The sequence below is a fragment of the Dermacentor silvarum genome, chromosome 2 (assembly GCF_013339745.2).
Source record: "Dermacentor silvarum isolate Dsil-2018 chromosome 2, BIME_Dsil_1.4, whole genome shotgun sequence".
Classification (NCBI taxonomy): Eukaryota; Metazoa; Arthropoda; class Arachnida; order Ixodida; family Ixodidae; genus Dermacentor; species Dermacentor silvarum.
In genome coordinates this window covers 215,660,551-215,673,948 of record NC_051155.1, presented here as the reverse complement: position 1 = coordinate 215,673,948, position 13,398 = coordinate 215,660,551, and the positions used below count along the sequence as shown (strand labels likewise).

The window sequence follows — 13,398 nt, the reverse complement described above, 5'->3', positions numbered from 1 at the left end:
CTCAATTGCACTGCTAGACATTGCTATCGCTGTCTATTCTTCTGCGGAACTGCCAATATTTTGTGTTTGAAAATGTATTTAGTACTGCATTTACACATGTAAGACCCACACCTCTATTATTTTTAGAGATCTCCACAGGGTGAGAGCCTCACCTGAGTCAGACCTATGGCAACCTTTCAATACCATATTCTGCACCATGCATGTTACACGGAATGCTTTGCCACTGATGATTTATAATTTATTAGGCAAGCATTATATACCGGGTGCGTGATGAGGTATTTGAGAACACAATTCATAGTGAAATCTTTTTGTGCGCACAATCGACACGGACACAGTGAAGGGGGGGACACACGAGAACACAATGTTGGCTTCAGGTAGAGAAGAATATCTCCCGCAAAAATAGACATATTTTCACCAAACTTTGGGAAATACTTCTCTTACGGTTTATTTCCACAATTACTCAATGAATCCACCATCCGCAGCAATAACTGATTCAATTCGGCTTTCGAAACGGCTGCATGCACGGATCAGGTGGTCCTTAGAAATGTTGGCCGTTGAGTCAGCAATGGTGGCCTTCAGCGAGTCTTTTGTATTATGTGGCTGTTTGTTGGCCTCTATCTCAATGACATAGTAGTCGAGTGGATTTAAATCTGGAGAACTAGGAGGCCACAAGTGAGGCGATGTGGGCAGGAGCCAAATCTTGCTGAAAGACATAAGGTTTTCTTTTCGAAACAGTCTCTATGCAGGGCTTTACAATGGTGGCAAGCACCTCCACGTACACGGCAGCATTAAGGTGGAGTCCTTCTACAAAAAAGTGTTGCGGCATGACGTCAGCCTTGTTGCTGATGACGGCTAACACCATCACAGGCGACAGAAATTTTGTGTACATCACTGTAGGCACCTCATCAGCGTTTGCGCAAAGCCACCTGTCGTTACGGCGATTAACTTTTTGGTCTCAGTCAAAGTACTTTTCATCTGAAAAAAACCAGAGCATTCCAGGCTCCTCAAGTCTCTTCAGCTTGCATAGCAAGTGCTTGGACCAGAGCAGACAATTCTCCCAAGTTTTATCGGACATGAATTGTCCCCTCCTCATGACATTGGAATAATACCTCAAGTACTCGTGCACTGACAGTCGACTCTGCGACTTGGAGCTCCTTTGCAATGGCCCGCATTGACTTTCCCGGGTCGTCACTCACAATGGCTTGCAGCCTCCGGAGAAAATCAGGGGTTCTGACGATTTCTGATCACTGACTGTGCTTTTTCCTTTTCTCCACAAATGCCACATCACCACCAGAACACATCAGTTCTGTCTGCACCTTGTAAACGAAAGACTTCGCTACGTTCAGAAAGGTGCAATTTCCAAGTCGCTGTGGTGTGCGGCCAGGGCGACGAGGACTGCATGGCATTAAAAAAAAAAATTTAATTATGGGGTTTTATGTGCCAAAACAATGATCTGATTATGAAGCACACCGTAGTGGGGGACTCCGGAAATTTGGACCACCTGGGGTTCTTTAACATGCACCTAAATCTAAGTACACGGGTGTTTTTGCATATCACCCCATCGAGATGCGGCCACCGTGGCCGGGATTCGATCCCGCAACCTCATGCTCAGCAGCCCAACACCATAGCCACTGAGCAACCACGGCAGGTGACTGCATGGCATTTCATTTCCTGCGTCAACCTGTACGCTTACATCTTTGAACAAACTGCACAGTATGAATGATAAGGGGTCAACCAACAAACCGCACGCATAGATAGTTATGATGAGCCTGCTGGTGTCTATGGCGATAAGGAATAGTGTTTTCAATACCTTGCGCACCCAGTAACACTCTTCGTCACTTTCACCACCACCATTGATTCTACATTAGCTGGTAATTAAGCTCACCTCATTGAAACCCTCCTAAAGAAGGCCATACTCAGTGTTGTCCATGCTGTTCAGCTATTTGCAACTGTACGAGGTACCACTGATGTCATGCATTCATGTTGTTCATGTGAAGGGTCTTCTCATGATTATACAGGGCCACCCTCACTATAGCTGCATTGGTTGTGTCACACTTGCGAGTGATTGTGGTGCATGTGTTGGTGCAAGTGTCTGTAGATGAAACTGTCTTTTTATTTCTTATTTGGTAAAGAATTCTGGCGTTGGAGGATGCACGCCTTACATGTGTAAATGCAGTAGAACCTTGTTATAATGAAGTCGCATCTGACATAAAAATACCTCTGTTATACCGAATAGTTTGTTATATACATGTTCATTATGTTGAGGTTCCACTGTAGTTAGTGCATTCATGTGCTCTCCAAGATGTCAAATATTGCACTAGCAATGTCTCCAAGGTTTGTTCTAGTAGTCAGTTTTCACATTTGGCTTTAATTGAAATCTGTTTGGCAGGACTATAGGGTGGAGGACTCCCCAGTGGGTGGCAGCCTGGCACCCTCCATGGAGAGCCTGCCCAGTGCTGCCGGGTTGTCCTCCCGTCTCAGCCCCGAGCGCAGTCCACTGGTCAAGGAGCCCAGTCCCGAGGCGACAGGAGGACGTGCTGTCACACCCGACACTAGGGCTGGCGACTTTGATGCCAGCAGGCCGGACAGTATAGACAGTGGCAATGATGGCTTCCTGCTGCTTGAAGAGAGCCCAGATGCAGGTGTGTGTGTTTGTCAGTGTGGTCTATTTCTTCACATTCATGTTCTGGATGACTTAGGGGCACAGATGGATTGACCGTGCTTTTGAGAACGAGGGGGTGTCGTCAAGAGTGATAATGTGGTGCGCTTTCTTAATTTCACGAAAAGTATACGTTTTTTTCTCTCTGTCATGTACTACCTGAGTGATGGTAAAGAAAGCAATTAATTTTAAAATTTTCTTTTAATGCATGTAAGAAGTCTGTGAATGTGGATGTTCAAATAGGCTCACTTGATAGTTGCGTCTCTACTAGGATGCCCGCATTTAATTGTTGATGCACTAGTGTGCGTCATGCTGGCATTGCATATAGCAAAATGCTTGAGTAGAGCGCACCAGAAGAAGGCTTTTTTCATTTTTTTTCTCATTTAATATGTAATGAAGGTAATGCCTGAAAGTAATTCTAATGCCTCATATGCTTGTGAGGTTTGAGGGTATGTGTGTAGCTACCTTTGCATGCTGAAAATAGTACACATCAAAATTTGGGTAATGGTTCAAGGTCCTGCTTGCTGTCCTTTACATTTGCTCTCATGCGAGATCATTGTTCCCTATCACCTTTGGTGTTGCATACTTGTGGTGCAGAGTTGATTTTATTTTTACATGCTTTGCGCCAACTGCTAAGCCATATTTGTGCGACGCAATGTCATCCTGTGTGCTGGTTTGTGGCTTATCGGCTGCTAAGCTTGAGCGTGCAGGTTTGGTTACTGGCTGTGGCAGCCACTCTCTGATGGGGGCAGAATGCAAAAGTGCTCGTGTACAGTGTATGTCAAAGCACCCCAGGTGGATGACATTTATTCGGAGCACCCACTGCAGTGTCTCAAATAGCCTGTGCATTAATTTAGGACTTTAAGTTTCATAATTTGATTTGATTTGATTTGATTGCAGCAGATGGTCCAAGGGTGGGTGACTCATGTCCTGAGTCTCCTCTGGGCAGCCCGCCGGGCCAGGCTGGAGCTTCATACCTGGCCAGTCCAACTAGTCGTGCGTTGTCAGCGCCTGTTGACATCCCTTTGGCTGCTGCCAACGAGAGCCTCATGGTGGTGAGCATCGTCGTATCTGTTGCGGTGGCTCACTGACTGTAGCATTCCAATGCCGAACACAAGGTCAAATTGTGATAGATGCAGAACACAACAGTGCTCGAGCATGGCCAATGTCGGATTTTTTGGACTTCTAGGGGCCGCAAAAACATCCAAAGAATCGGGCAGTCCAAAAAATGAATACATGCCTCTTACTGCCCCCAAGGGCTCAAATTGCCACAGGCATGTTCGAAATAGCTCTGAAGGTCTGCAAGTACAGTTATTAGGCGTATTAGTGCTTGTACTGTGACTGGAGATGGTGGGTGCATGCGTGTAATAAAGATTCACACACTGTGTCCCGTGACACTGCCCCCTTTCCAATCTTGGTATGCTTCACTGCGTAACATTGCGTATGCTTTGCCTTCTAACATTACTGTGTTGTGGCAAAGCTGACTTTTAGGAACCGGCGTTATGCAACGCTAGAGCCTTGCTGTGCTTTCCGCACTTTGAAGCCAGCAATCAGGATGACAGAGGCAGAGTCAATGTCATTGCTGGCAGCTGTGAATTTTGTCAATGAAAAACAGGGCACCGAACAGTAGAAAGCTTAGTAGTAAATGTTGAAGCAGCTAGGCCTAGCGTTGCCATGGTGGTGGCTATGGCTGCCAGTCGATCGTCGTGCGAGAGCTCTGGTTTAGGGCTGCGAGATTATCAAAACAGCTGCGATGGTGGCTTCAATTAATACTGTTTCGGACGTGTGGTCACAGCAAAAAGTCCGGAAAATCACATGGCGAAGGGTTCTGGCGTCCAAAATCTCAGATGTCTTTATACATTGGCTCTATGGAGTACGTGTCATTATCATGAAGGCGTCTGAATTATAAGGTATGTCCAAAAAATCAGACGTCTGAAAAAAAAAAATTGGTTGTTGACTCTACATTGAAAGACACCCGGCAGCAAGAGCTATTGATCATTAGTGCAACGTAGTGTCTGAATATTCAAAGTTTTGAAAGCGACTTGTGAGCTGCTGCCTGCACCATAGACAGCAATGGGTGGATGCAAAGAACTCGCACGATTAGCAGCAGGAACATGCACATGGCAGAAAAAAAAAAAAAAAAAGAAACGGATTGTACATACGAAAATGACAACCTTTGATTTTTTTGGGTGGGCTTTGCATTGGCACCAAACAAATACTGCATGGCTGACTCTATGGAGGCAGTCATTCATTAGCACAGTGGAGCACAAAGATAATGCTGAATTAATAGACATATGCATAAAGAAAACAAAAATAGTATAAAAGAGTATCCATACAACATAGCTCCAAAAGGAACCTTTAGAAGAAAATAGTGCACCTTAACATGGCAGTCAACTAGCATGAATGTGCCACCGGATAACAGGTACTCATGTAAATAAAGAGAGAAAAAAAAAAAACATTATGCAAAGAAATGGCATTCTGGTGCCATAAACATGTATTGCTGCATGTGAACATGTATAGATGACCTTTCATTTTCTTGTTTTACAACTTCTTTTTGTGACGTGCATGGTGCTATCTACTAAAGTACCAGTTGCATGCAACTACACATAGACAAGAAGTGGGCACTGCTTTCTTCTTGGCATTCTTTATATAGCGTAGAACCTCGTTAATACGTTTACAAAAAAAGAAAAATGCGAGAAAATATGTATAAGTCAGGGAAATGTGCAATCCGAAGTAAAAAATAAAGTTGGTAGACTCATCTGTATTTGACATGTACGTAACGCGAAGCATTTTGCGAATTGTTGCCGCACAAGACGCCCACATGCACCAAGCTGGTGGGGACTGAGTGGCCCTAGACATGCGTTGTCATTTTTGTGGCTTCGGCAAGTTTGTGCTCCTTGAATTCAGCCTGTGTCAGCAGCTTCTTCGGGCGGGGCATTTTAGCGGGACGTTTTGACGTGCCCACTCAGCAAGAATCCTTGTAGCAGGAAATGCCGATGAGCATTAAGTTGGCAGTGCCCGAGCGGCCTGAGATGCTCTTCGTCGTTTTCCTATTGCGTAGTGTTTAAGACACCAATGGAAACTGAAACGAAATCGAGAAGGTGGGTGACGCAGGAATACAATGCCACGAAAGTGAAACATGACGCTCACTTCGCACTGCTTGCAGCAGGGAAAGGCAGAGCGTTTGGGTTATCGCTTATTAAAAATGTGCAGTACGCTTCCAACGGCACTATGCCACACATGCTGTGGAAAAAAGAGGTGAAGATGCTTATAGTAAGAGGATTGGCGGCGATAGCTTTGATTGAAATGTGCGGCAACTCGCGAGGGGAGATTTGCTGGTACTGGAGGGGGAAACTGAGTGTGTGTTGGCATTTTTACATGGCACGGGTGGGCGAGCGAGTACTGCGGGGAAGCTGCTGTGGTGGGTGCCTACTGCTTTCGATCACGCATGCCTCGTGCCTTTTCTTGTTCACGTAGGATTTAGCAGCCAGAAAATGTATCGTACTAATATCGCGGTTTGGTGCTGCACTGTACGTTGATGCCAAAAGATCCTGTTTTTCGGGAGCGTATTAACTGGTAAATAAAGAAGCGTAATTCTATTGGGTCATTTTTTTGTGTTCTTGATTGTGAAATTCGGTGCCTGTAAATCATACAAAACGGAATCATATCAATGAGGTTCTGCTGTAGTTATTTACTTATGCACAGTGAAATCTCATTGATGCAACTTTCACAAGAACCAAAAAGTAAAACGTATCATCTGTAAATTGTATTATTCGAAATACATTGCTCTTGTAAGACACTGGCTGGGAAATGAACAAAAACGTATTATCGAAAAAACGTATTATGCAGAATTGTATCAACGAGTCACTGACCGATTTTTCAAACACAGACAGGGCCGTGAAAATGTAAATGATCGGGTAGTTCAAAAAATGTATTATTATCTGTAAAATCAATTTAATAATTTTTTAGGACATCAGCAGTACAAAAAGTTCATTCGCAGAATCTGGTTCCATATTCTGCTTTATTGGAATAATATTTACTTGAAGTTTCATGATGATCAAGGCTCCGGGTAGACTTCACATTCGTGATTTGTGCAGCTTGATGTGTGCCGTGCCGATGTGAAGTAGGTTTGCGACCTTGACAGCCTTGACTCTGTGCGAGGCTGTGAGTTTAGGATGCGTGGCACAAATTCAGTATGGAGCTTTATGCCTACACATGAGCGTACACCTTGCACATACAAACTTGCTAGGCATTCATTGCAGTTGTCTGCTGATCGTCCACAGACCTGAACTGTGCTTCATGAGCATAGCTGTCAGTCCAGCTCATGAGCATAATCTCATGCCTTAACTGCTGATGTATGGGGTTTGCTGGTGCTAACATATTAAAGGTGAACTCCTCTCAACTGCTTGGCAACTGCCACACCCTCCAACTAGGCCTAACCAGCATCGCTTCGTCAGAGTCGGCAACCAAAGGTGCAGTTTTCGTGTAGAGTTGATGAAACATACTTCAAAGCAGCTGTACAGCACTTGGAAAGCCAAGGAATCGCCACAACAATGAAAGTGAGGGTGTGGCTGCCATGTTTGCAACATTGCACGTACGGATCGGTCCGAAAAATTGAGCTACACACCATATGGCATTCGAAATTTCGATCAACAATATACATAGGGTCTGTGGAGTAGGTAGCAGCACTGCAGGGAAGTCTGAACAATTGAGCATGTCCAAAATATCTGTCATCTGAAAAATTGGTTGCCGACTGTATACGTAGAAACAAGTTGAAGCTCAAGAGAACGGAACACATAAATAAGTGATGCAGAAAGGCCAGCATTATTGAAGACACAGATGCATATCAGATAGGGAAGGAGGCGTGGCGCCACCTCAAGCTACAATGAAGAAATGGAAGGTGGTGAAGTTGAGATTTGTGATGCAGGCATCTCCATCGTCTGGTTCTAACGAGACTAGCGACCGTGCTGAGCATCGAACTCGCCGTGTCACTGTTGGGGATGCCCCTCTGGGTTTACGGACAGCAGCTGGCCGTCTAGGATCAGCTGAGCTGCTGCTTGATCCACAGTCCGCTGCTGGCACCACGCCCTTGTTCAAGTTGGGATCAGGTGAGCACAGCTGCACTGTAAAATAGAGTGTAACCCACTCTTTCTTAGTGGGTTTTCCTTTTAGCTTCATGCTACTTTTAAATGGGTAACAATTTTCCTTTTCTTGGTCAGTGTTAATTGGAACATCAATCGATACATTGCACCACAGAATTTGAAAACATTTCTCTAAACAGGTGTTAAGTATAGGATTTCTGCTAGATGAGTGCGACTTCATTACTGCTTGGCTTCAATTCCACAATTGAGACATGTGCCCCAAGACAAGTTGACTAGTGAAACTTCGGCAATTTGCCTAAACATCAACTAACTTTTTTTTTAATGTAATGTTCGCCTATTCAAGTAACCCAGCTTATGTGACAGAATTGCACTATCTACCATCGGCAAGTTTTAATCCCTTCCGTGCCATGCTGTTACCCTGAATTCGTACCAAAAATGGCCAAATTATTTTTAAAACTTCAGTTGCCAACATGTTTTACTTCCTCCACCAAAAGACACTCTCTCCTGCTTGTGCTTCCCCATGGATTCTGTGTTGCTATCTACCGGAAGAGTAAAAAAGTGCTGAGACAGAACCAGCTCGTCCATGGCATTGCTAGAAAATGAAAAATATCATCGATGAGCTCAGCTCACCCTTCGCTGTCTTACCAGAAACGCATGGACGAATCCAGTTTGTCCATGGCACGGAAGGGGTTAAAGGGGCCCTGAACCACCCCTCGGCCTTGGTAAAATAGCATAGTCTGTGGGTAGCATATGCTGCTGTGAACATCTCAGCCAAGTTTTGTCTTCGTACGCGGTGCGTGGAGCTTGCAAGCGAAGCACGAAGTCACCTTTCTCTCAAACGCTCTCGTTTCAACAATAACCATGATCCTCACTCATTTCTGTGCGCTTTATTTTGTAATAAAGCACATTCCACTACGTGGCTGCTATTGGTCGCTGTGGTCAGCGACCAATAGCAGCCACGTAGTGGAATGTGCACCACTGCAGGGTGCCGCCACAAGTCCACTGGCTACGCGCACTGCGGCTCGCTGAGGACAACTGCGTTTGGCTAAAGTTTAGCGTGTCGTAGGCACCAAATCTAAAGTCGTGGCATCTACGTTAACACCCAAAATGAAACTTGAACTGCGCGCCACGATGACATTTCAAAGGCGGAGCGTTGTGACCACTCCTCGCTTCGCCATAGCCTTTGCAGTGCAAGGCATCGAAGAAGGAACGGGAGCAGAGTGGAGGCCGTGTTTGAAAGAACGGGAGCAGAGTGGAGGCCGTGTTTGATTGCTGAATGCATTGAAGTACTTTTTGCGGCAAAGTATTTCTGAAATAGCCTATTTTCATTTCATATGTCTTTCTCCACTTTGATAAAAAGTGATTCAGGGGCCCTTTAATAATTCTTCCACGCAGACAAAAAAGACCACTTGGTGTACGTGTATGCACAGACACCTGAATACACACATAAAAACCACCTATGAAGAATTTGCTCTGGTAAAGCGTGATTCAGCTTTACGACAATGTAGGTCACAATGCCATGGAGCCGCACTGCAAGGCAAGATTTGGGTATACAGTGGAACTCTGATTATACGACCTTCTCGGGACCATTCAAAAACTTTCTATAATTCCACCAACAAAAATTATGTCTATAATGTACAGGTTCGCGCGACAGAGTTGGGAGCAGCTTCTATTTAATGCTAATGCTTTGCAATAACTGCGTCCGTGAACACGCGTATCTAGTACGATCCGCGTGCCTTCCGGTAGCTAATTGGTTCGATATTCACACATGCTCTCGTGCTTTCTATACGCTCTGGGGTGGTATGCTCAGGTGATCACTTTCATAGATAGTTTCACTTTTGCAAGACTCTGCGCTGGACACATTGAAGTATACGGTTGACAGGGCTCTTGGTACTGTGCGCAGATAGTGAGCTTGGCACAGAGCCAAAAAGCTGTCTGTCTTGTATGCGGACGTGTCTGGTGACAGGCGCAGGCACTGTGGAAACGTTCAGAGAGAGAAAATACAGAGGCAGCAATGAAGGGACAAAAGTGGGTGGTGGTTGACCGATGTGAAGGGGAAGAGAAACGAATGATGGGAGAGCAGCGAACACAAGGGAAGGAAAAAGACGAAGCTTTTCTCACGTGCAGGGGTGCTCTCCCCCCCTGCTGACGGAGGGGACTGCGTCGCAAGTGAGCTGCCGGAGGTTGGCAGCGCTTGCCACGGTGTTCACTGTTAGGTTCGCAGTTTTGTGGAGGTCGTTGTATTAGATGAGGTGTCCATAATCTTGCATCGTATAATCGAGGGCTTTAACGCATTGTCTCTATGGGGAGTTCACCGGGGCTGCGCTAATTCATCGTAATGCCCAGGACGTCGCGAAATTGGCAGACACATAACTGGGTTTCCACTGTAACTGTGTGTCGACATTGTACTGAAGCTTCCTGATTTTTATGTATGGATAATATGCATGTAAACGCTGTACTAGAGTGAAAAGAGAAAGAAAAGCAATCTGCGATTTCACTTTTGTCTACACACAAATAAATGTTTCGAATTGTTCGTACAGCTGCACCAAACTGTCCACTTTTTGCTGTTGAATGAGCAGAGATTGTAGTTATTGCGCCTTCATGCGTGGTGACTTCTCCTATTCTGAACACCTGCAGCAAGTCCGTCCCGCGTGAGTTTGTCTCTGGGGCCATCCGTGTCCCTGGATCCGATGACAGTGCCGTACCTGAGCCCCTTGGTGCTTCGCAAGGAAGTCGAAAACCTGCTGGAACACGAGGACGACGACTGCCTTCTCAGTGCTGGTTTTGTTGACCACCACCCCATACTCTATTGGAACTTGGTATGCTTTAATTGTACTCTACTCAAAAGAAATAACATACACAACCCTACAAAAAATGTTTGGACCTTTAGCTTAATGTGAGTCAGTGTGCAAGTGTATTATGATGAAAAAGCAAACAATGTAGAAAATACATGTGCAGTCTGTCAGAAGCATTTCGGAGAAGAATGCTCATTAAGAATTGGCAGACATGACATTGTCAGTGGTGCTTTAAGACGAACTTGAAAGGTCCTTGGGAAGCTGTTTATAAGGTCCTTGGGAAGCTGTTTATTGAGAAATTCATCTTAGCAGAACTTCTAAACAGAATAGAACAATTGGTGACAAGAATGGATTGGAAAAATAATTGTTACAAAATTTGACCCCAGATGTTCAAAATTAATCCAGAGCTCTCAACTAGGGTGCCTATCATGACCTTCTGCACAGCTTCAAGGTGTTAAGCTCCTTTGGTTATTATTAATTAATATTGTTGTACCATATTTACTCATGCAACACATGTACTGCTTTTTTTTCTGTAATCTTGACGGTGTGCAGGCATTACATGAGTCGGGCATATGGCTGCCTTCTGACATTGCATAGTGTACCACTACTGCTATACTGAGTATGCAGCCACCAGTAATCCACTAAAAAAAAAAAAGAATAATTTTCTTACGCTATCATAGTCTTCCTTGCTAGCTCTAATGTGTGCACTGGGTAAGCTTTCTTTTTCTTCTGCTTGAATTTTTTAGATTGGGGGTGGGAGGCAGTTCTTGTGTCAGAGTAGGCCTTGCACAAGTAAATGCAGCATCATAATGTGAACCAGACTGCATGATGTGTGGTGGCGCATTTAACATGTTAAAGGCCCACCATATATACTCTTTAAAGCTTATGCAGTGTCTGCACAGCACAAATGCATATAAAAAATACACTGTTGCCGAAAGTGACAGATATAAATTGAGATAAGTTAAAGGTCGGCTACCCATAGTTTGGACTAATTACGGAAAACAGACATTACATTATCAAATTACACGCAACTTGAATAAATATGAAGGAATAGTGAAACCATCCAGAGGTTGAAATTTAGTTGTGGTGTTGCAGTTGTGCACGAGTCTACAACAAACACGTAGCCGCAAGAATTTTTTGAAATGCTGCTGTAATAGCGGAGTTACACGCGTTTGATGATCGAAAAACGGCCCTCGCTTGTTTCGCTCTTTCCTTCGCTACTCTCCTCGTCGGCTGGTCTCTCCTCGTCGAGTGCTTCTCCAAATGTCACGTAACATACGTCATCGCCAACGCGCTTCTAAAAACACTGCCCACTTCCGGTTAAGGCACATCCACGCTAGTGGTAAATATACCGACGGCGAACCGGCCTCCAGTACCCTAGAACGTCTGCCGCGCGAGGGGTATCCAAAGTAGATGGCAGTTTGGCCGGTGCACCGCCCGCAGCACCATCAACGGGCCAATCGACAACTGCGAAGCTGCACACCTCCGCCACCGGCGACAAAAACATCGGCTTCAGCTTCTGTTCCACGCAAAATAATTTTCCCTAGATAAAGTGATGCATAAATTGTACATTTTATGAAGAACGATATCCACTGTCAAATGCTAAACATGAACGAGAGCTCCGATACTTGTCAAGCTCAGCTGCCGTGCACGGCTACCGACGGGAGACGACCGGCTCGGCTGTGCTCACATCGCAGCCGATGGCGCCTCTAATATAAGCGTGTTTTCTTCTTCGTGTACAATTATTGCGAAGAGTGATAACGGTAAAAAAATATTATGGCTTGTGAGCGTCCGTAATTAATTCCGAAGCGCCGTCCGTTTTAGCTTTGAAGTGAGCCGGAAAAGGCCTAGCGACAATATCGGCGGCGGTGGCGGTGAGGCTACCGTACAAATGGGTCCCGGTCTCATCCTCTCTACGGCAAGGAAATCTTGCCGTTCACGAGGAAAACCGCCGTCGAACGGCGGCCCACGAATGGCAAACAGCATGCGGCGAGTTACCGTGCCGGTAACGGGGACGTGGGCTCAGCGCTTCTCGGCTACCCGCTGTTGCTGCGGTGCCGGCCCGTGTTCATGTGAAGCGTGCCGCTATAGACCCCGTGTTGCACGCTCGTCTAGAAAGGCCAACACTGTTGCACTCTGTTCGCGCAGCTAATCAGACCGCTAAGCACGACTGTGTTGGAACGTGAGCGATTTGGCACTTGCGTTGCGGGCTGTAATTACCGATTCGCAAGGGCGCACAAGCGAGCAACACGACAAGGAAGAGCAGGGAGCGCGCGTACCTGCTAGCAGACAAACCGGAAGTCGTAGGTTCTTGTTCGACCAATGGGCATCATCATCGACGCTGACATCACCAGATTCACCCTGCTGACATCGTGACGACCGCTGGGGATACCGGAAAGACCAGGAGAGGAGGACGGCATTGCTTTTTTTTTATTTTGTAGCGCGCCCGCGGCACGTAGCACTGCAGCGTTTGGCATCGTTGATCGCGACGGCATTCAGAACTCGATGCGCGTTTTTACTTGAAATGTTCAAAAAATATCTGAGGTGGTTTAGGGGCCCTTTAAAGCATATTTTCAGGATGTACCTTATAACTACTGACGTTGGACTGTGACCATGCCTGTATTATTCAAAACCTTTTTTAGAAAATTGTATGAATTACTACTGTTACTGTTGTGAACATGTATTTATTTTGCTTTAATTTGTTTTTGAATAGGTTATTGTAACAGACTAACATGATTCGTTTTTCTGCAATATTGAGTATGTTATATATTGTGTATATATTTATATATATATGTATGTTATATATATTTAAACATTTGCATTTACATTACTCTTTTCATGT

The 13,398-nt window shown here is 45.2% G+C and overlaps 1 protein-coding gene across 8 annotated transcripts in view; it reads left to right on the top strand.

Annotated features, from left to right (window-relative positions):
• LOC119442594 (DENN domain-containing protein Crag) overlaps window positions 1–13,398 on the top strand; it is a 91,871-nt gene that overhangs the window by 73,846 nt on the left and 4,627 nt on the right. For 6 of the 8 annotated variants that reach the window (XM_049662249.1, XM_037707524.2, XM_037707529.2 and 3 more), the window contains exons 32-35: window positions 2,390–2,642; window positions 3,560–3,714; window positions 7,587–7,767; window positions 10,399–10,580. In XM_049662249.1, coding sequence (XP_049518206.1) covers window positions 2,390–2,642; window positions 3,560–3,714; window positions 7,587–7,767; window positions 10,399–10,580 — 771 coding nt within the window. Of the gene's footprint in view, window positions 1–2,389; window positions 2,643–3,559; window positions 3,715–7,586; window positions 7,768–10,398; window positions 10,581–13,398 lie in introns of those variants that run through there. The other 2 variants (XM_037707526.2, XM_049662252.1) reach the window with 2 other exon arrangements.